The following is a 26,206-nucleotide window of genomic DNA, read 5'->3' on the forward strand; positions in this document are numbered from 1 at the left end:
TTGAATTTCCAGCACCTGCAGATTTTCTCGTGGCTGTGGTTTCATATTCCCCCCCTCCCCCCAATAATAGACTATACTGAGCTCCGAGGTATGTTCAGTGCCTTTGAGGTGTACCCTTCCTTAATTTGTGCTTCTCTATTATTTCCCTGCATTGTCATGAATGCTCTTTTCACTTCATTTTGGTTTAGTCTGTTGAATATCGCAGAATTAGATTTATTATCACCAGTATGTGCCATGTAATTTGTTAAGCAGCAGTTCAATACATGGTAACATAGAAATAAACAAATTTTTATATGTAAATTTATTTTTTATTTCTGTAATATCATGTATTGCATTGAACTGCTAAGTTAGCAAATTTCATTACACATGCTGGTAATAATAACAACCTCTTCCTCAACGTCACGAAAACAAAGGAGCTGGTTGTGGATTACAGAAGGAATGGAGGCGGGCTAACCCCTACTGACGCCAATGGATCTGGGGTTGAGAGGGTAAACAGCTTCAAGTTCCTCAGCATCCACATCACCCAGGACCTCACGTGGTCTGTACACACCAGCTGTGTGGTGAAAAGGGCACAACAGCACCTCTTTCACCTCAGACAGTTGAGGAAGTTTGGTATAGGCTCCCAAATCCTAAAAACTTTCTACAGGGGCACAATTGAGAGCATCCTGACTGACTGCATCACGGCCTGGTGTGGGAATTGTACCTCCCTTCATCGCAGGACTCTGCAGAGAGTGGTATGGACAATCCAGTGCATCTCTAGATGGGAACTTCCCATGATTCAGAACATTTACAAGGACAGGTGTGTAGGATCATCGGGGAACCAAACTGTCCCAACCACAATCTATTCCAGCTGCTACCATCTAGGAAGCGGTACCGCAGCATAAAAGCCAGGACCAACAGGCTCCGGGGCAGCTTCTTCCACCAGGTCATCAAACTGATGAACTCAAGCTAATTTGAATGTCCTCTATATTACATTGATTATTCTATTTATTATAAATTACTATGATTGCACATTTAGATGGAGACGTAAAGATTTTTACTCATGTATGTGAAGGATGTAAGAAATAAAGTCAATTCAACATTAAAAAAGTCAACATTAATAAATTTGATTCTGCGATATTCAACAAACCAAACCAAAATGAAGACAAAAGAGCATTCATGACGAGGCAGGGAAACGATAATAGAGAAGCACAAATCTGGGAAAGGGTACAAGTTCATCTTAACGGCACTGAACGTACCTTGAAGAAATAATGTCTATTAAAAAAAGTGAGACAGCGTTCATGGGTTCAATATCCATTTAGGAATCGTATAGCAAAGGGGTAAAAGCTGTTCATGAATTGTTGCATGTGTACCTCCCTCCTGATGGTAGCAATGAGAAGAGGGCATGCCCTGGGTGATGGGGGTCCTGAATAATGGATGTCGCCTTTCTGAGGCACCGCTCCTTGAAGATGTCTTGAGTACTACAGAGACTAGTACCCAAGATGGAGCTGACTAATGTAACAACTTTCTGTAGCTTCTTTCAGTCCTGTGCAGTGACACCACTCCCCCCCGCCCCCCGAACGGTACCAGACAGTGACGCAGCCTGAATGCTCTCCATGGTGCATTTATAGAAGCTTGAGTGTTTTAGATGAAACACCAAATCTCTTCAAACCTCTTCTACCATACTACTGGGCCTTAGACAGAGGGAGTGTTTTCTCCCCCCTTATGTGATACTCCAATTTTCTACATCAACAAATTGGGTAAGTGGGTAAGGTACCCACTCAAAAGTTAGCGCAGCAATCACAAAAAGGATGAATACTTTTTCACCCTCACAATTTTGTTGTTTTTTTTTAATTTTTAGTAAATTTTTGGTGGAATTTTTCTTTTGATTTGACAAGATGCACAATGTTTTGTAGGTTAGCTCAAAAAATCCTACTTCAATACATTTTAAATGTAGAAAATAAGACAGTAAGATGTGAAAATAGGTTTTTCAAGGCACTGTCTTCCATTTTATTCATCCATAACCACTGTAATCCCTGTTAAATAGCACCCTTTTTTAAAATATAAAAATCTCTAATATAATTAAAGCACTATACAGAAAAATATTGTTGTGGAGTTCAAATTAGTGCATTGCTCAGCTTTGAAAATGTTTAAAATCTGTAACACTGCTCTTTCAAAAACACAAAAAAAACAGAATACATGTCAATGGCTCAACTGATTAAAGAGTACTCATTAGTCAGAAGAGCAAACTAACTCATTTTGTAAGAACTCACTAATGCAGCTTTAGGAGCATAGCCAGCAGCTTCAGAAGATCCTGGGTTTAAAGGGGAAAATATGCTAAGTGCTTTTGGATCTACTGATTTTCAGTGTCCTTCAATGAAATTGAACCATGCACTCACAGGCCAAGACAGGCAAACATCCTACCTCAAGGCCCAGAGGGCAAAATAATTTGGTCATTCATTGTTTCCACATTCATAATGATCAACTAGAAGAGGTTAAAGGCATGTTTTGAATCTTACTCTAATAAGAATCAGAAGAAAACTGATAGAGTATAGTTTTCTTTTTCACAAAATCTCTTTCCCAAGACAAGGAACAACAGGTCCAAAATTGTTAGCGAGGATTTCCCACATGGATTCCTGTTGATATGGAAGTTTCCAGTTCAAACATACCTGTGCTACCTGTTTCACCATGTTCCCCATTGGGCAGCTCACCTGGTCCTTGCTCACTTGCTGCAGAACCTGTAAAATTTCACGTACAATTATCAGTTACTGCAAAACATGAATAGCATGGCACAGCGCATGCTCAATATAGTCCTTAAAATAGTGAAGGCTCTACCAGGTATTAAATACCATAAAACACAGGAGCACAATTAAGCCATTCGGCCCATTGAGTCTGCTCCACCATTCCATCATGGCTGATCCTGGATCCCACTCAACCCCATACACCTGCCTTCCCGCCATATCCTTTGATGCCCTGACTGATAGGAAACTATCAACTTTTGCCTTAAATATATCAACTTCTGCCTTAAATATACCCATGGACTTGGCCTCCACTGCTGTCTGTGGCAGAGAATTCCACAGATAATAGGAGGGTCCACATAATTTTTGAACCTAGACTGTGATGATCGTTTAAATGGTGCGCTCAGTATTGACAAATAGTACAATTGTTTGTGTGTTATTAGTTTAGGCAGATCATATTTGTTTACTATTGTGACTTAGATGAAGATCAGACCACATTTTATCAACAATTAATGCAGAAAATCAGATAAATGCAAAGGGTTCACAAACTTTTTCTTGCAAATGTACGTTCTCTCCATAACTCTGCAAATTTCTTCCAGGTGCTCCAATTCCTTCCTACATTCCAAAGTCTTACAGGTTCATAGATTAATTGGTCACATAGATGTAATTAGTCAGCCATAGACTAAACTGGAAGGGCCTGTTACCACGCAATATCTCTAAATAAATAATCCTCCACTAGAAGTGACAACATCAAATCTTGAGGGCCACAGCTCCTTCTCCAAAACATATTCTTCTCGTCCCTCTACCAATACTATTCATACCTCACCTCTCCAAATGGGTTGCTTGGTTCAGTCTGGTCATGACTTTCTGAGTGCACTTGAAGTGCAAGAGATCACTTTATCAAGAAAAATTGGTCATTAGATGAGGGCTCAGCAAGTTAAACCCAAACAGCAAAGTAAATTCAGTCAGGCTGAAATCACCAAAGCTAGGAATACATATACAACAGTATTAAGATAATTTCAGTTGAAGCGCTATAATGGCTTCTGTGCAGTTGAGCTAAGGAGTGACAAAACAATTCCAAGGTTTAGATTCATCATATCTGGTGACCTGCTAACAAAGCAATGGATCTGGCTTAGATAATCTCAGCCAAGACAAAAATGGCAAGTGTGCATTAAAAGTATTTCATGGTCAATGATGGGAAGACAGCTGCAAAATGTCCAATGGCTCTGCAATTAAACCATGAAAAAACTTTGGAAAGAATGCTGCACGAATGCGATCATCCTTGTGCACTAACACTGCTGTAACAGGTATTGCATGCTGATGTCAAATTTTGTTATTATTTCTCTACACAAATCTCTGTTCTCAAGCTCACCCATGATCAGAGATCCCAGTGAGGAGCTATTCTCATGAAAACCAATGAAAGCATCATTAACTAGGAAAAGCCAGTCTTCATTTGCTCTCATTTGTGCCAAATGACCCACAGCCAGTGAGTCACTTCAAAGGGAAGCTCTCAAAGCTAAAAAGAGAGAATGAAGCAAATAACAGAACCACTACCAACAGGCAGCTGACCTGCAAAGAAATGTCTACACTTTCTTTGGCCAAGTCTGTGGTTCCAAGATTTGAGTCATTTCAGTATCTACGATGTGGTTGGTACAAATCATTTTCAAACCAAGTGAATACTTATGAGGACAACAACACATAGAATCATTAATATTCTCTCTCAAAATACTGCTGATGCTGTAACAGCTGACATTTGACGAATAGGGTTTTTATTAAATAATGATATCGTGGGATGTGAAACAAAGAGCATGATTCAACTGAATGTCAAAGGGCTAAGCTGGTTGGAAAAAAAACTGATGGAAATCCAAAACAAAGGTAATATTAGAAGCACTCAGCAGGTCAAGCAGCATCAGTGGAAAGAGAAACTGCCAACATTTTGAGATCAGGGACTCTTCATCAGAACTATGAAAGTGAGTATTGTTTTCTTATTTTCATACTTGGAAATTAAATCTGTATTCAGAACCTTGTACAGTTAAATGAACTGTAAATGATTGACAAGAGTAACAGATGTACATTGAACAGCCGTTTTTCATTTCCATCTATGCCTTCAGGTAATCATTCAAGATTCAAATTTGTTTATTGTCATTCTTCAAAACGTGTAAAGGAAAGTGAAATGATTGTTACTGCAAATCTGATGCAAAATAAGCATAAAGAGCTCAATAATAATAAAAACACAATATTTACAAATATAAAAGCTATCCTATAAAACAATGTACAAGTTTGAATATATCCATATATACAAAGATTAGCTTATATATATTGATTGTATGTACATAAAATGACGCTAGATGCAGGAGTATCTGTACATAAGGTACTGACAGGAAATGATAAAGTGACAGTGATTCTTGGTAAGAGGAAATCTTCTAGGTAGCAGCAGGGCATATGGAAATAGGACAGTGACTGTGTCAGTGTAGGTACAAGATGTGGAGCGCAAGTGAAATCATGCAATTGTACTACTTTTTAGTGTCTATTACAAGACAGCCTGCTGCATAAAGATGTTCATAAGCAATCAAATTACAAGATTCAATAAACAAGTGCTACAGTTAGGTTTCAATACATAGCCAAACCCAAGGCTTATATCATCCACACACTCACGTTCTGCCAATTGTCCGCCAGCTTCTCGTTCGGGTACAGTGTCGCTACACAAATTTCCCACTGCTTTCCCTTCAGCCTCTGAAGGGGACAATTTTGTCTCATCATCCAGCAATGGAACATAACTTTCTTTTGTCACGCTTTCTCCAACAACATCATCATATTTCTCTGCCTCCAGAGAAGAAAGGAAATCTCTTTTAACTTCCAATTCAACACTGGGTGTACTTTCATGTAGTGCATCAACCAGATCGAGGTCAGCCATCTTAAGTACAACTGTGTCCTGAAAGAAGACAAAAAGAAAGCTTAATATTTTATCAAATGATATATTATGGAAATTGCTTTCTCAAAGAAATTATCACTATTTAAACATTTGGCAATGTATCTACTTAGCAAGCATGCAAGGGTGGCAACAATATATGTGGTTTTACAAATCCAACAGTGGTACTCCTATCCATATATAAATAATGGATATTGACAGTGCTGCATCAACCAATGAGCTAGCATTGAGCCAGGGTATTTGACTTGCAACGAAATAGGATTGTTATACTGTAGACCAAATCAATTTACTGAAGAAAACAACTTTTTTTTTAAAAAACTGTGGACAGTTACATATGAATCACATACACAAAACCTTGACTGACAATAGAATTAATCAATCAGATCCACTCTGGCTGGACATTGCTCTTACCATATGCAGCTTTTAGTCAAATATTTCCTTTTATATTTATGTTTCTTTCTTACTGGACCTTCCTCAACAAGTTACAAAGCAGAGATAATACTGAACAAGCTGCTCTCATTTCTGATTGCACTTTTCTCTATCATTCTCTCAAGTCAGAGGGAAAAAAAAAGAGTGGAAAACCTGATTTGATTTGAATTGTAAGCAACACACACCAAATTCTAGAGGAACTCAGTAGGCGAGGTAGCAAATCAATGTTTCGGCTGAGACCCTTCAGCAGGACTGAAAAAAAGATGAGCAGTAGATTTAAAAGTTGGGGAGAGGGGAGGGAAAAACACAAGATGATAGGTAAAACCTGGAGGGGGAGGGATAAAGTAAAGAGCTGGGAAGTTGATTGGTGAAAAAGATATGGGGCTGGAGAATGGGGAATCTAATAGGAGAGGACAGAAGTTCATGGAAGAAAGAAAGGGGGGAGGAGGAGCACTAGAGGGAGGTGATAGGCAGGCAAGGAGATAAAGTGAGAGAGGAAAAAGGGGACAGGGAATTTTTTGGGGGGGGTGAAAGAGAGAGAGAGAGAGAGAGAGAATGAGAATGAGAATGTGAATGAATGAATGAATGAATGAATGAATGAATGAATGACCGGAAGTTCCAGAGATCAATGTTCATGCCATCAGGTTGGAGGCTACTCAAACGGAATACAAGGTGTTCTTCCTCCACCCTAAGTGTGGCCTTATCGCAACAATACAGGCGGCCATGGATTGATGTATCGGAATAGGAATGAAAGTTTCTTGTTTGTTGATTTGAATTGTCCAAGAATAAATAAATAAAAATATATAAATAAAAGATTAAAAAATACTAATGGTAGACTAAATATAATGCCCTGTATGACAGCTTGTTTCAAAACTAGCAAAGTTTATCCATTCTACAATGGCTCCAATTCACCATGTGAAATTTGAATCACGAAGAAGGCGCTTCAGCAGCAACACTTCATTGGGAGTTTGAGGATATTTGGTATGTCACCAAAGACTAACAAATTTCTACAGTTATACTGTGGAGAGCATTCTGACTGGTTGCATCATTGCCTGACATGAAGGCTCCAATGCACTGGATTGAAAGAGCATTGTGGACCTTACCAGCTCTATCATGGGCACTAACATCCCCACCACTGAAAGCATCTTCAAAAGGCAGTGTTTCAAGAAGGCTGCATCCATTATTTAGAAACAATCACCATCAAGGACCCACCCTCTTCTCATTACTACAATCATGGAGGTGGTACAGGAGCCTGAAGACACAGAAGAGCTTCTTTCCCTCTACCAACCGATGAACACTACATCACTATTCTTTTTTGTACTAGTGATAATAAACCTAACCATCTTTAAAATGTGAACAGCAGCCGATTTTCTGCATCGTCTGTCTGTACCTAGTCAGTATTTACTTGGATTCATCCATACTTAGCTCAACGCCTTGCACGTAATTCTATACTTCACCAATTCTTCCTCTATGTTACTAATTCTTTTATTTCGAAGTTGCAAAATACTGTTTTGGTGCACTTTCACAGGCCATTCTTCTGTACCTCACCCAAAAGTCCCAAATCAGAAGACCATCAGGTACACACCTCATTCTAGAGATTCAGACATTTAATTACTCTGGTATAATATGATGAAAATGTCATCACCTTTATTAAAAATATTATTCAAAGCTTCTAAAGTTTTGGTCATAATCTTAAAACACCTGTTGACTTGGTCTATAAGTCCTGTGCACACCAAAGATTTGGGATTTATAATCTCGTGAAAAGATGACACAGCAACTCACAACAAATCATTATTTGTAGAAGAATGTAAAGGTGATGGTATATCTTTCCCACTGCCTAGTTTGGAAAGTCTCTGACCCCAACCTCAAGCTCGGAAGTTCTCTAGTGGATGCTTAGGTGATTTGGCACGTCATCTACCACATGAAGGATCTCCTCCTTCTGAATATGTGTTTCCACAAACCTGCCAGGATTTGCTCATCTTTTCCACAATACTCTTGAGATGTGGAAGATAACGAGGAAGATTTGGACCAAAGGCTCCATCCCACCAAGCTGGAAAATGGCTGAAGGATAATTTGTTACCAAGGAAGATGATTCCTCCACAATCATCCAGTTTAGGACAATCTCTCTCCTTAGCATAGGGTACAAGATATTCTCCTTGGTGCTTACAAGACGGCTGAGTTCTTACTTAATGAAGAATCACTACATCAACACATCCATCCAGAAAGGTGGCATCAAATTTTTCTGAGTGTCTTGAACACACCTCAATAATCAGCAATTGTTCCACGAGGCTAGGCAGAAGAAAGGCAACCTAACAGTTGTATGATTAGACCTAGCCAATGCCTACAGATCAGTTCCACATGTCCTCATCCAGGTTGGCCTGGTCAACTACCATATCCTGCCAGTATCGCAAGACATGGTCACCAGCGATGCTTCACTTCAGCCCACTTTACAACCAGGTGGCAAGGCCTCCAAAAAGGGATTCTAACTGGCTGTACCATCTTGTTTGTCATGGGTATGAACCTCCTCATATCAGCAGCAGCAGACGTAACCTGAGGCCCAGTGTTGGAACCCAGCATCCAGCAACCTGCAATACTGGTGTTCATGGGTTGCAGTGGTTACTGTAATGTCATCCATGTCCAAGCAAGATGGGTATTGGAAAACCTGGACAATGGAGATACCTGGGCTCAGATAACCTTCAAGATCAAGTTATCCAGATGCATGGTGATCAAAAAGGTCAAGGTTACTAGCAAGTTCAATCTCTAAATACAGGGAGAAGTCATTCCATCCACAGAGGACAACTCAGTAAAGTGTCTTGGAAAGTAGTTTAATGTCCAGTGATGGACAGTGCCAACATCACTGACACTGTAAAGCATACTGAAGAGTGGCTGAAGAAGAATGACAAAACTGGACTCCCTGGTAAATTTAAGGCATGGCTATTCCAACATGGTGTTCTACCAAGGCTGCTCTGGCTTTTCACAGTGTACAAGTTCCCCATGACCACTGTAGAAGACAGAGGAAAGTCAACAAGCACCTGCGAAGGTGGCTGGGGATCCCTTCAAGTTTTTCTTCAGTGGGGCTCTAGATAAGATCAGGCCAGCTACAGCTGCCGTTGTCATCGGTGGTGGAGGAGTTAAAGGTGGCAAAGTGCAAAACTGTGTTAACTCAGAGGTTCCAATGACAAGCTAATAAACCAAGCAGGAGTGACAACAAGATTGGGACGAAAAAGGGCTGCCAATTCGGCCACAGATCAGGCAGCGAGTTCCCTGCAATTGAGAGACATTATTGGCAACCCATGCATGGGACAGCAAGGCCGCAGTTCTGCACACTTCCAACGACAGGGAAGTGCAAGTGCAAGGGGTAGGCGTGACATGGACCAGGCAGAGGTATAGAACCACAAGGACAAAAGGCAGGTGTTGAAGGCAGTGGAGCTGGGGTCACAGGGCTCCAGGACAAAATAGGATCTTCCCAAGCGCAAGATTACTTGGACAGAGTTCTGCAGACTGGAGCCCATTCACATTTCTTTCCTCCTGAGGTCCATGTACGACACTCTCCTACACCATCACAGTTGCACACATGGGGCCTGAGAGAGGATGCTAACTGCTTTTTGCGATCAGTGGGTTCAATGGAACACGTACTGTCAGGTTGCAAAACAGTTTTAACACAAGGAAAGTATAGGTGGTGCCACAAGGTTCTATTGTCCCTCACCAATACACTGGAGCAGAAGAGGTGTAAAAAGATTCCAACTGCCAGGGGGCAAACAGGGCAGTAATTTTCATCAAGGAAAGGGCCACACCAGTCATATCAAAGAAGCCCAAATCCAATCTGCTAAATCATGGAGATAAGGGTTTATGTGGGGAGGAAGCTGCAGTTCCTGGAGGTGCTACAAACCATATTTCCATCAGATATTGTACTGTGGTCCACTGAAGACAAGAAAATCACCCTGGTGGAGCACACAGTACCATGGGAGAAAGGATGCAAGGAGGCTCACAAGAGGAAGGTCCTGAAGCACCAGTCCGTAGTCACATCTGCCATCCTTTGTCCCTGCACTCTTGCACTATTCCCCATGGAGATTGGCTGTAGAGGGTTCCTGGCAAGGTCGGTATGGAGGCTGCTGCCTTGATAAAAAGAGCATGAACCAAACAGCTCACAGGATGGGGGAGCGAGCAGAAAGAGCCTCTTGCTGGATATGGAGCAGGTGAGAGGAATTGAGCTGGAAGTCAGAAGCAGATAGGCAGTGACTTGGCCACCACTGCTGACCTGTCAACTGGAGAGTGTAGTGGTTAAGGCTCAAAACACCCTAGGAAGGTTGGGCACCACCTAACAACATCTGCTCCTGTCTAAAAGCAACAGTTATCTCATCAGGTAACTGAAGAGAGCACCCTGGTGTACAATACAAGCAAAATTCACCAAAACGAGATGTCATTTGGTAAAAAAAAATCTGAGATTTTTAATAAATTGCATCCAGATGAAATATTACATACATATATCCATACACAGCTTTAACTTCTTACAGAGCCCAAAAATGTATTGATTCCCAACCGCCATCAATGCAAGAAGAACAAGGAATATTGGATCACAACGTAAATACTCTTCAGCTGTAAGAATCAAAACAGAATCACTTTATTGCCAGTATGCAAAACATACCAGAATTTTGTGTGGTTCAGTGCCAAAGATAAAACACAGGACAATAACACAACAGACAACACAAAAGCAACCAACAATTTACAAAACAATAGATGCAAACAGGCAAGAGCAATCAACAGCTAGCGTAAACATCAACAGCCCAACTTAAATGTGAACATGTGAACAGAATAAATAATTATCACAGAACAAGGGCAGGAAAGACCATTTAACGAATGCCGTGCAGGGACAGTTACAGTATTACACCCAAGTTTTATTGAGAAGTTAGATATCTACAGGGAAGAAGCTTTAGTGATGATGTGTAGTCCTGGTGGTGATACACTCGTAGTGTCTCCCCGAAGGCAATTTGGTAAATAGATGACTGCTAGGGTGGGTGGAGTCAGCAGTAATTTTTCCAGCTCTTTTCTTCACTCTGACGATGAACAGGTCTTTTAATATCAGTAGCTTAGAGCCAACACTGGACCTTCTCTGCTGAGTGAAACACTTACTGCAACCTGGACTTGGGGGAGGTAGGAGGCAGCAGGAAACCACATGCTGATAAAGGTGGTTACAACACTCTCAATGATGGCAGAGTAAAAATTCATCAGGATACATCCTGAGCTGTTAAATTTCCTAAACTTGGTGTAGGAAGAAAAATCTCTGCTGGGCTTTCCTAGTGATGAGTGTAACGTGCTTGTCCCACGTCAATGTACTGGTTATGGTAGACCCTCAGGAATTTCAATGACGCGACCACAGATGCAGCCTGACCAATAATTTCCAAGAAGGGGCAGATAGGGGATTGTCAACAGAAGTCAATCCTCATTTCCACTGTCTTGACAGCATTGAGCACCAAGTTATAATGGTACAGAACATCTTGCCTTTTAATTATAGGATAATTCACCCTTACTGCCTTTAGTCATAATCAGACCAAGTTATCATTATGCCATGCCAATAACATGATAAAACATGATAAAAGATTCATTCCAACACAGCTCTAATCCTTAAATAGGTACCACAGATAGCTCTGCAATGCAGCAACTCAATATACATTATAGCAAAGCTGCATCTACGGCAGTATTTATTTTCACTATTGACAAACCTGGTGATTTTTAATTATTTACATGTGCATCTTTTCTGGCAAATACCAATTTCTTGAAAGAAATGGTATTTAACATACAATGATCAACTCACCATAGATTCCAAACCAAACACTGAAATGTTATATTAACTGAAAAGCACATTTTTTAATTAAAGGCTTCACCCCTGAAATTGAAATTGAAACTGTGAAATTGAAACCGTGTGATTTTTTTTAAAAATGTAGCAAATCTCATAGCATTATTAAAAATATAAATTTCTATGTTGCCTAACACTTTTCCCCAAGTCTCAACTCATTTAACACCACTTCTACATATAGTAGCCAAAAGTCAAAATATTGAAAAGCATCATATGTTAAAGAGATTCTAATAAACTTGTTCACGACATGGTTTTTACAAACTTGTCCTAGCTTGGATTATTTCCTCAATTTTGAATTGCTTCCTCTATAAAGCAAGTCCCTATATTTTTTTTCATGTTACTAACATTCTTAAGTTCCTCCCCAGTAGCACTACAGGAGCAAGTTGCAGGATTTAGACCCAGCAATAATGAGAGAATGGCAATATATTTCCAAGCCATAGAAATGGAGGCAAAGTGCAGACGGTGATGTTTCCCATGCCCAAAATTTTCTACTTAATGGTAAATGCTACATATCTGGAAAGTAAAAAAAAATAACCTAAGCAATTACCTGCCACATATTTTATAGATGGTACTCGGCACAGCTGGAATCAACCAGTGATAGACAACATTTAGGGTGATGGGTGGAGTAAAAGGAGAAAGCTCCTTCCCTAGATTATGGATTTCTAATCTTTTTTATGCCATGTACCCCTGCCATTAACCGAGAAGTCCGTGGACGCCAGGTTGGGAGCCCTTGCCCTAGATGACGATTGATGAAGCTGCGTTCATCCAGGCAAGTGAAGAGTATCACAATCCTAATCTGTGCCTGGTAGGTAGTAAGTAGAAAAGCTCTGTATCAGGAGGCAAGTAATTTGCCATACAGTATCCAGTATCTGGCCTGTTCTCATAGACACAGTACATGTCAAATTTCTAAACAAGATGTGCAGCAGACTTAGTAATAGTATTGATATTGAAGGCCAACAGCACAGCATTAGACTTGTTGGAAACAGAAGGAACAGCAAATGCTGGAAGTTGGAGTGGAAAAAAAATTAGCTGCTGGACAAACGCAACAGTGCAGGCAGCATTCATTCAAGGAAATGGATAATTTATATTTTTGAGTCAACACCCTCCGTCTGGACTTAGAGTGAGCAGAGATAGCCAGTATAAAAAGGTGATGGGAGAGGTGGGGAAAAAACTACCTCAATCTATACTTGGATTGATTGGCAGATGGGAGTGAGATGAAGGAGAGAGGGAAGGGTGGAAACAGACTGGCAGGTGATAGGTGGAGGTAACAAAGATGATAAAATATGAAAGGAAAGGAGGGTGGAACTTAGAACCAAATAAGGTAGGTAATGTGGGCAAATGGGAACAGAGGAGGGGAGGGAGACTTGGTGGCCAGCATTTTTTTATGATGGGCAGATGGAGTAATTGCAGCAGGAGAAAGAAACTGAGCACTAAGAGGCCACGTGAGAGGAACTGAGCAGATCCGAAAAAGACAGAAACAAACACAAAGGGAGCAAGAGACCTGAACGTGGAGAATTCAATGTTCATATGGTCACGTTATACACTACCCAGGTGGAATGCTATCCTTTAGTGTGCATCTCCCTCCCCCTTCCCACACCAACATGTCTGTCCTCTGCTACCACTACTGCTAAGAATAGACCATTCAAGCGGCACACACTCAGCAAATGGGGTATTGGTGAATGTAAGTGCCGAGTGCACGCCACTTGATTGCACTATCACTTAATGTTCCATTATGGATTGAGATTTAGCTGTATTAGATCAGATTAATTTTGTTTTCTGTGCCATAGTTTGGATGCTTTTATGCTGTTTTGATGCTGGTCTTGTAAACATTAAATGCCTGGTCAGACAGGCACACCTAGTTCTTGAGAGCAAGCCTTAAGTAATGAAGAATGCTATCGGGTTGCATATCAACTACTGCATAGGGTTCAAAGATTCAAAGTTCAAAGTACATTTCTTATCAAATTAAGTATGCTTTATACAACCCTGAGTTTCACTTTCCTGCAGCCATGAAAAAAAACACTGTGGAATCTATTCAAAAAGATCAAACACACAACGTGCAAAAAAAAAAACAAATCATGCAAACCGCAAAAACAAGCGAATAACATACAGAATATTAAACACCCAACCGCAGTGTTGTCCTTGCAGCAGTCTAGGAACATTGTTTAGTTCATCAATTTAGCACTGCAACGTTCGTTAACTGCAGACCATACAGCCAGTCTGCAACGATCAAAATCATGCAGAATAGCAATTTTAGAAAGGAGTAACCAGAAACACACATGAACAGCAGAGGCCTCTTAATAAAAGAAATCAATCCACAAACTCTGATCAACCTTGCCCAAGACTTAAGACACCTACACCTTCCTACAGGGTGAGGGAGACGGGTCAAATGCAGGCAGACAGCGCCAAACACCAATTTGCCTTTTCCTCTTGTCCACATTGATTTCAATCTTTCTCAATGCTTTAATCGGCAAGTTGGTTGAGAATTGGAGCCAATCATAGGTTTGCACTGCACCATTAGGCCGCACACTTCGTTCCCATCCTCGCTTTCCCTTCTGAGACAACAAAAGCACCAAATCGCTCAGCTGGCCCAAAAACACATCAAAATGTAAATTACAGTCTCCAATCGCATAGTGATTAGGATTATAAGTATATTTAAAAGAAAGTGAAGAAATAGTTTCATCAGCTGTCTGCAAGGTGCCATCAATATTATCAACATTCTCGTGTATTTCCTGGTATAACATGTAAAGAAATGAATTGGCTTAAAGACAGTCTTCTGTAATGGGGGGATCTTAGCAGTAAGTTGAAATAGAATATTCATGTAGTGCTTGTTTTTTCTCTTCAATGCTAAACCTCACTCTCATTGGTGATGGGGATATACCTGAAACCATGCTCTCCCAGTAGCTAGTTATGATCCAGTGCCATTCAGGGTTAATGTTTTAGGGTGACAGAACTTCAATCTGATTAAATTGTTGCAAGCTCACCAGCCACCCTTCGCATGATTTTGGCAAGAATATTGTTTTACTTCACTTGATATACGCCTCTTAAGCATCTGTTTCCCAAATTTTCTGATTTTGAAATTAAAGAACAGAATAAAAACATCAAGGTACATTTCATCAGTACTGGCTCCTCCTTTCAGAGCAGGAAATAGGATTTCTTTTAATTCTCCAAGTTCAAATTAATTTCCCAAGAATACGAATAACTAAAGAATATCAGCAAAGTATAGCTCACATTTCTGCCCTTACTTTCTCCCACACATTTTCCCATTTCTTTGGCACTTCATCACCTTATTTCCAAAGATTATATCTAATGCAGAGCCCCCACCCCAATGGTCTCTCCATTCTCATCCCAATTTATCTTTTCCTATTTTGCTCCAGATTTGCAACAGCCATTGCCATATACATGTTCCTAAATGCATGCTTATGTTCCAAAAATACTTTTATAACCTTTATATTTGCTCCTGGAATGTCAGTGACTTTGGCACTCAAGTTTATTGTTATTTGACTATACATAGATACAACAATGCTCCTCCAAGACCACAGTGCACCCACAAAATATATTACACATAGCACACAATCCAAATTATCAACATAAAAATAAGTGAATACATGCATTTTGAATTGTAGTGCACAGCACAGGCAAACAGCTCGCTGTCCTAGTGACAAGATCTCAGAGGTGGCAGGGTACTTATTCACTGGTCTCACAGACTGAGGGAAGAAAATGACAGTCCTAGTCCTAATGTTTCTGTACCTCCTTCCTGATGGTAACAGTCAAAGAGATTGCAGAATGGAGGTAGGGATCCCCAACAATGCCATGGACTCTGTCTATAACAGTCCCAGTAGATGTCACAAATGGTTGAGTGGGGGGGGGGGCAGAAGAGGGAGACCCCAGTGATCCTCTCAGCAGTTTTTAATTTCCCCTGTAGGGTCTTGCAGTCCGATGCCTTACAGCTTCCATACCGCACAGTGATGCAACCAGACAGGATATTCTCGATGGTGTTCCTGTGAAAGTTGCTAAAAATGGGGGTGGGGACCCTTACAAGCCTCAATTTCCTCAAAGTGTATAAGTTGCTATGCCTTCTTGACTAATGAAGTGGTGGATCCAGGATATATTATCTATTATGTACACACCAAGGAACTTTGTGCTCCTCGCTCTCTCTATGGCAGAGCCATTGATGTGCAAGAGAAGTGGTCAACCTACACCTTCCTGAAGTTCACAATCATCTCTTCTGACTTCTTGTCCACAGTGAGACTTTGATTGTTCTTGAATCATATGGCAAGCCTCTCTATCTGCTCCCTGTATACAGGTTCATCATTGTTGCTGAGACCAACCACTATAGCGTCATCAGCGAACTTGATGATGCAGTTTGAACTGGATCTGGCAGTGCAGTTGAGAGTCAGCAGCTGGCTGAGTGCACAGCCCAGTGCTCACAACCCAGGGCACCAGTGCTCAGTGTGATGGAGCTTGAGACATTGCTGCCAATTTGGATCGACTAGGGTAATGGTCAATCCCTCAGCACCTGACTAGGCATGTTGTCTGGCCTTGCATGGGTTTACCCTGGCTAGGATCCTCAACACCTCGGTTGGGGCCAGACAGGATGCCTGTTCCCCAGGAGAGAGGGGGCTTTCCTTGATATCACATCTTTCAATGATTCAAATCATGTACAGAAGGCATTCAGCTTATCAGGAAGGAAGGTGTTATCGTTAACACACAGGGTGGGCTTGTAATTGGTTATACAATCAAAAATAAGAGAAAACCTGCAGATGCTAGAAATCCAAGCAAAATGCTAGAGAACCTCAGCAGGCAATGTAGCATCTATGGAAAAGAGTACAGTTGATGTTTCAGGCCAAGACCCTTTGGCAGGAATGAAGGAGGAAAAACTGAGTAGGTTTAAAAGCTGGTGGGGAGGGGGGAGGGGATAGAGAGAAACACAAGGTGATGGGTGAAACCTGAAGGGAGAAGAATGAAGTAAAGAGCTGGGAAGTTGATTGGTGAAAGACACAAGGCCATGGAAGACAGAAAAGGAGGGAGGAGCACCAGAAGGAGGCAATGGGAAAGCATGGCGATAGGGTGAGAAAGGGAAAAAGGGATGGGAAGTTGAGGGGGGGGGGGCTCATCACGATAGTAGAGAAGGCCATGGACAGACAAATCAGAATGGGAATGGGAAGTGGAATTAAAATTGTTTTCCAGCACATAATTCTCTGAAACTTCCACCATCTCCAACAGGATCTCACCACCAAGCACACCTTTCCCTCTTCTCCCCCCACCCCCCACCATTTTCTGCTTTCCACAGGAATCACTCCCTACACAACTCCCTTGTCTATTCATCCCTCCCCACTGATCTCCCTCCTGGCACTTACCATTGCAAGCAGAACAAGTGCTACACCTGCCTCTACACCTCTTCCCTTACTACCATTCAGGGCCCTAAACAGTCCTTCCAGATGAGGCGATACTTCACCTGTGAGTCTGTTGGGTTCATACACTGTGTCCGGTGCAGCTTCCTATATATCAGTGAGACCTGATGTAGACTGGGAGACTACTTCCCCAAGCACCTACGCTCTGCCTGCCAGAAAAAGCAGGATCTCCCAGTGGGCATCCATTTTAATTCTACTTCCCATTCTGATATGTCAATCCATGGCCTCCTCAGCCTCCACTTTATATGCCGTCTGGAATGAACATCAACTTCCCAAACTCCTGGTAATAGCCCCCACCCCCCCTTCACCATTTCCCATCCCCCTTTCCCTCTCTCACCTGACGCCCTTGCCTGCCCATCACCTCCCTCTGGTGCTTCTCCCCCATATTCTTTCTTCCATGGTCTTCTGTCTCTTTCACTAATCAACTTCCCAGCTAGCTCTTTACTTCATCCCTCTCCCTCTCGGTTTCACCTATCACCTTCTGTTTCTCTCTCCCCTCCCCCCAACTTTTAAATCTACTCCTCAGCTTTTTTTAAATTTCTCCAGTGCTGCTGAAGGGTCTCGACCCAAAATTTCGACTGTACTCTTTTTTATAGATACTGCCTGGCCTGCTGAGAAGCTCAGAGACCTTGGCCTTCACCCTGCCGTGTGCGGCTGGATCCTGGACTTCCTGTCAGTTCGTTGGCAGGTGGCAAGAGGGGGCTCCCTCACCTCTGCTCCTGACCCTCATCACAGGAGCCCCCTCAGGGCTGGGTCCCAAGCCCCCTCCTTTTTTTTTTGTAATTTATTTTTTATTGAGTTTCATCATCAAACATTTCCATAAGATGTATTTCAGATACTGTATATATATCATATAATCATATTTGTCACAAATCTCCACATAATACTTATTTGAGGTATACACTTATAGAAAGAAGAGGAAAGACAGAACAGTCGAAAGAAGAAAACTATGTACAGAGTAGGGAGTGATTTTTTTACGACTTGTGAGAATAAAATCAGGCCTATGAGGTGTTATGTGGTTAAACCATTTTTTCCAGTATGAATAAAATTGTTCCAACTTACAGATGCTGTTATCTTCTCCATTTTGTAAATGTCCATTGTAATTTCCATCCATACATTTAAAGTTGGGCTCTCCTGAGATAACCATTTCCTGTTAAGGATCTTTTTACCAGCCACCAGCAGTACATTCATTAAATATTTATATTTATCTCTTTTCAACCATTCTTAAGGTATATACCCAAAATATATGAGGTCCTCATCGACGCCAATGATGGACGAACAAGCAAGCACCCAAAATATATGGTCTTACTCTAAGTGTATTTATCTGCTAGTATATCATTGAAATTTGCAGAATATAACTTAATCGATCTACTCCCCGAACAAATAAGAACCAAGAAAAGTGAATAATAAAAAAAAAGGTAACGAAGGTGTCGTTCCAAGGCTGGGATCTCTAGATGACCCTGGGTTGGGCTAGAAGAAAAGTCTAACCATGGGGGATAGCCCCTCCTACCTGTGGGTGGAGGGTCCCCACTGCAGTGCCTATAAAAGTAAGTTTAAAAAAAACTATGTCCATTACACAGAAATTATTTCCCTGTGTATTCCTCCCATATATATATTCTCATTTAAATGGGGAAAAAGCAATGAATAAATGAATTTAAAAATTGAGTAATGTAAAATCCACATCATAACACATATTTCTCGAGATAGGTATATCACCGTCTATTTTTGCTTCCGTTTAGTTTATCAGCACTTTTAAAAGTAGCCAAACCTTATGGCTCTTTTGGAGGAGGTGAGGGCTGCCCTCAGAGAACTGACAGTCTCTTCCTAAAAATCCTTCTCTCGTCCTGTTCCCATCCCGTTTTCTAGGTTCTCTTACTATTTTTCCAAGCAGTTTGGGACAACTGCTCAGCCAGACTTTCCCTTGGTTTGGCCACGCTAATGGGCAGTCCTCTGTTGCTCATGTCTGTAGTCGCCTCCTCCACTGTCTGGTACAGTCGCATCCCTTCTTGGTAAAATACCCTCAGTTTAGCAGGGTACGGGGTTTGGAATTTAATCTTTTCTTGCTTTAATATTCGTTTCGTTTTGGAATATTTCTTCCATTTCTGTAGGACCACTAGGGGGGTAATCATGATCGAAGTATATTAACTTCCCATTCCAAAACACCCTCTTCTTACCCCAGGCCCTTCGTAGAATCTCCGCCTTGCTCTTGAATTGAAGGAATTTAAGCACAATTAAGCGCAGCTTATCTTCTCTGTCTCTGGGAGGCCGCTGGACAAGCGAACGGTGCGCCCTTTCAATTCCAATCTCCGTAGTCTGAGGAATCTCCAGCGCCTTCCGCAGCAGCTTGTCTACAAAGTCCATCATTGACAATCCCTCCGCTCCTTCGGGAACGTTATAAATCCTGATATTTTTCCGTCGTGATCTTCCCTCCTGGTCAAGCAATTTACTTTCCTGTTGATTTAATATTTTTATCGTCTTACTTAGTACCTGTTCCACGTTTTGCACGCGAGTTTACATAGAACATAGAATAGTACAGCGCAGTGCAGGCCCTTTGGCCCACAATGTTATGCCGACCCTCAAACCCTGCCTCCCATATAACCCCCCCACCTTAAATTCCTCAATCTACCTGTCTAGTAGTCTCTTGCTATTCTACGACAGACTCAGGCAGTGCATTCCACGTACCAACCACTCTCTGAATAAAAAACCTTCCTCTAATATCCCCCTTGAACTTCCCACCCCTTACCTTAAAGCCATGTCCTCTTGTATTGAGCAGTGGTGCCCTGGGGAAGAGGCGCTGGCTATCCACTCTGTTCCTTTTATTATCTTGTACACCTCTATCATGTCTCCTCTCATCCTCCTTCTCTCCAAAGAGGAACGCCCTAGCTCCCTTAATCTCTGATCATAATCCATACTCTCTAAACCAGCCAGCATTCTGGTAAATCTCCCCTGTACCCTATCCAATGCTTCCACATCCTTCCTATAGTGAGGCGACCAGAACTGGACACAGTACTCCAAGTGTGGTCTAACCAGAGTTTTATAGAGCTGCATCATTACATCACGACTCTTAAACTCTATCCCTTCATTTATGAAAGTTAACACACCATAAGCTTTCTTAACTACCCTATCCACCTGTGAGGCAACTTTCAGGGATCTGTGGACATGTACCCCGAGATCCCTCTGCTCCTCCACACTACCAAGTATCCTGCCATTTACTTTGTACTCTGCCTTGGAGTTTGTCCTTCCAAAGTGTACCACCTCACACTTCTCCGGGTTGAACTCCATCTGCCACTTCTCAGCCCACTTCTGCATCCTATCAATGTCTCTCTGTAATCTTTTGACAATCCTCTACACTATCTATAACACCACCAACCTTTGTGTCATCTGCAAACTTGCCAACCCACCCTTCTACCGCCACATCCAGGTGGTTAATAAAAATCACGAAAAGTAGAGGTCCCAGAACAGATCCTTGTGGGACACCACTAGTCACATTCCTCCAATCCGAATGTAATCCCTCCACCACGACCCTCTGCCTTCTGCAGACAAGCCAATTCTGAATCCACCTGGCCAAACTTCCCTGGATCCCACGCCTTCTGACTTTCTGAATAAGCCTATCATGTGGAACCTTGTCAAATGCCTTACTAAAATCCATACAGATCACATCCACTGCACTACCCTCATCTATATGCCTGGTCACCTCCTCAAAGAACTCTATCAGGCTTGTTAGACATGATCTGCCCTTCACAAAGCCATGCTGACTGTCCCTGATCAGACCATGATTCTCTAAATGCCCACAGATCCGATCTCTAAGAATCTTTTCCAACAGCTTTCCCACCACAGACGTAAGGCTCACTGGTCTATAATTACCCAGACTATCCCTACTACCTTTTTTAAACAAGGAGACAACATTCGCCTCCCTCCAATCCTCTGGTACCATTCCTGTGGACAAGGACATAAAGATCCTAGCCAGAGGCTCAGCAATCTCTTCCCTCACCTTGTGGAGCAGCCTGGGGAATATTCCGTCAGGCCCCGGGGACTTATCCGTCCTATTGTATTTTAACAACTCCAACACCTCCTCTCCCTTAATATCAACATGCTCCAGAACATCAACCTCACTCGTATTGTCCTCACCATCATCAAGTTCCCTCTCATTGGTCAATACCGAAGAGAAGTATTCATTGAGGACCTCGCTCACTTCCACAGCCTCCAGGCACATCTTCCCACCTTTATCTCTAATCGGTCCTGCCTTCACTCCTGTCATCTTTTTTTCTTCACATAATTGAAGAATGCCTTGGGGTTTTCCTTTACTCTACTCGCCAAGGCCTTCTCATGCCCCCTTCTTGCTCTTCTCAGCCCCTTCTTAAGCTTCTTTCTTGCATCCCTATATTCCTCAATAGACCCATCTGATCCTTACTTCCTAAACCTCATGTATGCTGCCTTCTTCCATCTGACTAGATTTTCCACCTCACTTGTCACCCATGGTTCCTTCACCCTACCATTCTTTATCTTCCTCGCCGGGACAAATTTATCCCTAACATCCTGCAAGAGATCTCTAAACATCGACCACATGTCCATCGTACATTTCCCTGCAAAAACATCATCCCAATTCACACCTACAAGTTCCAGCCTTATAGCCTCATAATTTGCCCTTCCTCAATTAAAAATTTTCCGGTCCTCTCTGATTCTATCCTTTTCCATGTAATGCTAAAGGCCAGGGAGTGGTGGTCACTGTCCCCCAGATGCTCAATCACTGAGAGATCTGTGACCTGACCCGGTTCATTACCTAGTACTAGATCTAGTATGGCATTCCCCCTGGTCAGCCTGTCCACATACTGTGACAGGAATCCGTCCTGGACACACTTAACAAACTCTGCCCCATCGAAACCCTTGGAACTAATCAGGTGCCAATCAATATTAGGGAAGTTAAAGTCACCTATGATAACAACCCTGTTATTTTTGCACCTTTCCAAAATCTGCCTCCCAACCTGCTCCTCTGTATCTCTGCTGCTACCAGGGGGCCTATAGAAAACCCCCAGTAGAGTAACTGCTCCCTTCCTGTTCCTGACTTCCACCCATATTGACTCAAAAGAGGATCCTGCTACATTACCCACCCTTTCTATAGCTGTAATAGTATCCCTGACCAGTAATGCTACCCCTCCACCCCTTTTTCCACCCTCTCTATCCCTTTTAAAGCACTGAAATCCAGGAATATTGAGAATCCATTCCTGCCCTGGTGCCAGCCAAGTCTCTGTAATGGCCATTACATCATAATTCCATGTATGTATCCAGGAAATTAGAAATGTGTGCAATAAAGGAACAGCAGTTATAATGGGTGACTTCAATCTACATGTAGACTGGGTGAACCAAATTGGTAAAGGTGCTGAGGAAGAGGATTTCTTGGAATGTATGCGGGATGGTTTTTTGAACCAACATGTCGAGGAACCGACTAGAGAGCAGGCTATTCTGGACTGGGTTTTGAGCAATGAGGAAGGGTTAATTAGCGATCTTGTCGTGAGAGGTCCCTTGGGTAAGAGTGACCATAATATGGTGGAATTCTTCATTAACATGGAGAGTGACATAGTTAATTCAGAAACAAAGGTTCTGAACTTAAAGAGGGGTAACTTTGAAGGTATGAGTCGTGAATTAGCTAAGATAGACTGGCAAATGACACTTAAAGGATTGACGGTGGATATGTAATGGCAGGCATTTAAAGGTTGCATGGATGAACTACAACAATTGTTCATCCCAGTTTGGCAAAAGAATAAATCAAGGAAGGTAGTGCACCCGTGGCTGACAAGAGAAATTAGGGATAGTATCAATTCCAAAGAAGTAGCATATAAATTAGCCAGAGAAAGTGGCTCACCTGAGGACTGGGAGAAATTCAGAGTTCAGCAGAGGAGGACAAAGGGCTTAATTAGGAAGGGGAAAAAAGATTATGAGAGAAAACTGGCAGAGAACATAAAAACAGACTGTAAAAGCTTTTATAGATATGTAAAAAGGAAAAGACTGATAAAGACAAATGTAGGTCCCCTGCAGACAGAAACAGGTGAATTGATTATGGGGAGCAAGGACATGGCAGACCAATTGAATAATTACTTTGGTTCTGTCTTCACTAAGGAGGACATAAATAATCTTCCAGAAATAGTAAGGGACAGAGAGCCCAGTGAGATGGAGGAACTGAGTGAAATACATGTTAGTAGGGAAGTGGTGTTAGGTAAATTGAAGGGATTGAAGGCAGATAAATCCCCAGGGCCAGATGGTCTGCATCCCAGAGTGCTTAAGGAAGTAGCCCAAGAAATAGTGGATGCATTAGTGATAATTTTTCAAAACTCGTTAGATTCTGGACTAGTTCCTGAGGATTGGAGGGTGGTTAATGTAACCCCACTTTTTAAAAAAGGAGGGAGAGAGAAACCGGGGAATTATAGGCCGGTTAGCCTAACGTCGGTGGTGGGGAAACTGCTGGAGTCAGTTATCAAGGATGTGATAACAGCACATTTGGAAAGCGGTGAAATGATCGGACAAAGTCAGCATGGATTTGTGAAAGGAAAATCATGTCTGACGAATCTCATAGAATTTTTTGAGGATGTAACTAGTAGAGTGGATAGGGGAGAACCAGTGGATGTGGTATATTTGGATTTTCAAAAGGCTTTTGACAAGGTCCCACACAGGAGATTAGTGTGCAAACTTAAAGCACACGGTATTCAGGGTATGGTATTGATGTGGATAGAGAATTGGTTGGCAGACAGGAAGCAAAGAGTGGGAATAAACGGGACCTTTTCAGAATGGCAGGCGGTGACTAGTGGGGTACCGCAAGGCTCAGTGCTGGGACCCCAGTTGTTTACAATATATATTAATGACTTGGATGAGGGAATTAAATGCAGCATCTCCAAGTTTGCAGATGACACGAAGCTGGGTGGCAGTGTTAGCAGTGAGGAGGATGCTAAGAGGATGCAGGGTGACTTGGATAGGTTGGGTGAGTGGGCAAACTCATGGCAGATGCAATTTAATGTGGATAAATGTGAAGTTATCCACTTTGGTGGCAAAAATAGGAAAACAGATTATTATCTGAATGGTGGCCGATTAAGAAAAGGGGAGGTGCAACGAGACCTGGGTGTTATTATACACCAGTCATTGAAAGTGGGCATGCAGGTACAGCAGGCGGTGGAAAAGGCGAACGGTATGCTGGCATTTATAGCGAGAGGATTCGAGTACAGGAGCAGGGAGGTACTACTGCAGTTGTACAAGGCCTTGGTGAGACCACACCTGGAGTATTGTGTGCAGTTTTGGTCCCCTAATCTGAGGAAAGACATCTTTGCCATAGAGGGAGTACAAAGAAGGTTCACCAGATTGATTCCTGGGATGGCAGGTCTTTCATATGAAGAAAGACTGGATGAACTGGGCTTGTACTCGTTGGAATTTAGAAGATTGAGGGGGGATCTGATTGAAACGTATAAGATCCTAAAGGGATTGGACAGGCTAGATGCGGGAAGATTGTTCCCGATGTTGGGGAGGTCCAGAACGAGGGGTCACAGTTTGAGGATAGAGGGGAAGCCTTTTAGGACCGAGATTAGGAAAAACTTCTTCACACAGAGAGTGGTGAATCTGTGGAATTCTCTGCCACAGCAAACTGTTGAGGCCGGTTCATTGGCTGTGTTTAAGAGGAAGTTAGATATGGCCCTTGTGGCTACAGGGGTCAGGGGGTATGGAGGGAAGGCTGGGTTCTGAGTTGGATGATCAGCCATGATCATAATAAATGGCGGTGCAGGCTCGAAGGGCCGAATGGCCTACTCCTGCACCTATTTTCTATGTTTCTATGTTTCTAAGCTCTCAGTTTATCACCTTTGTTCCTGATGCTTCTTGTATTGAGGTACACACACTTCAACCCTTACTGTCTTTACACCGTTTATTCTGCTTCTTTTTCCTCAAAGCCTCTCTATATGTTAGATCTGGGTTTACTCCATGCACTTCTTTCACTGTTCTATCGCTCTGGGTCCCATTCCCCTTGCAAATTAGTTTAAACCCTACCGAACCATGCTAGCAAACCTACCTGCAAGGATATTGCTCCCCCTCGAGTTCAGGTGCAACCCATCCAATCTTCTCAATTCGAGTCTCTGCCACCACTATTTTCTGATTGACGTTGGTGAGCTCTGACTTTATATCATGGAGCTGCTGCTTTATATCTTTTTGGACTTCCCTTATCTCTTCCAAAATTCTTATCATATTTGCAGCTTCACCTGCACGAGGCCCAGCGTCAGCCTCGCCGCCACGCGCACGTGTAGGAGAGCTGCGCGTTGTACCTCTCTCTTCCATAGGCTCCGCAGTGGTGCGTTTTTTAATCTCCAATCTTTCTCCCCATTCTTGCCCCCCCCCTTATCAATTCAGATATTTTCAAAAGATCTTATATTTAATAGATTAACGGGGCAAAATATGCGTTTTTCCAGAGGAGCTGTTGATTTAAGCTGCCATTCTGAACAATGACGTCACTGGAACAATGACGCCCCCTCCTTTATTCTCTGCATACCCATGACTGGGAGTACAAAGAAGGTTCACCAGATTGATTCCTGGGATGACAGGACTTTCATATGATGAAAGACTGGATCGACTAGGCTTATATTCGTTAGAATTTAGAAGATTGAGTGGGAATCTTATTGAAACATATAAAATCCTAAAGAGATTGGACAGGCTAGATGCAGGAAGATTGTTCCCAATGTTGAGGAAGTCCAGAACGAGGGGTCACAGTTTGAGGATAAAGGGGAAGCCTTTTAGGACCGAGATTAGGAAAAACTTCTTCACACAGACAGTGGTGAATCTGTGGAATTCTCTGCCACAGAAAACAGTTGAGGCCAGTTCATTGGCTATATTTAAGAGG

The 26,206-nt window shown here is 42.2% G+C and overlaps 1 protein-coding gene across 7 annotated transcripts in view; it reads right to left on the bottom strand.

Annotated features, from left to right (window-relative positions):
- LOC134351033 (microtubule-associated protein 4-like) overlaps positions 1 to 26,206 on the bottom strand; it is a 317,873-nt gene that overhangs the window by 220,136 nt on the left and 71,531 nt on the right. For all 7 annotated transcript variants that reach the window (XM_063057031.1, XM_063057058.1, XM_063057050.1 and 4 more), the window contains 2 exons: positions 5,373 to 5,649; positions 2,649 to 2,717 (listed from right to left, as the gene is read on the bottom strand). In XM_063057031.1, coding sequence (XP_062913101.1) covers positions 2,649 to 2,717; positions 5,373 to 5,631 — 328 coding nt within the window. In that variant the 5' untranslated portion in view covers positions 5,632 to 5,649. The remainder of the gene's footprint in view (positions 1 to 2,648; positions 2,718 to 5,372; positions 5,650 to 26,206) is intronic.

Source organism: Mobula hypostoma, chromosome 1 (assembly GCF_963921235.1).
Source record: "Mobula hypostoma chromosome 1, sMobHyp1.1, whole genome shotgun sequence".
Taxonomy (NCBI): Eukaryota; Metazoa; Chordata; class Chondrichthyes; order Myliobatiformes; family Myliobatidae; genus Mobula; species Mobula hypostoma.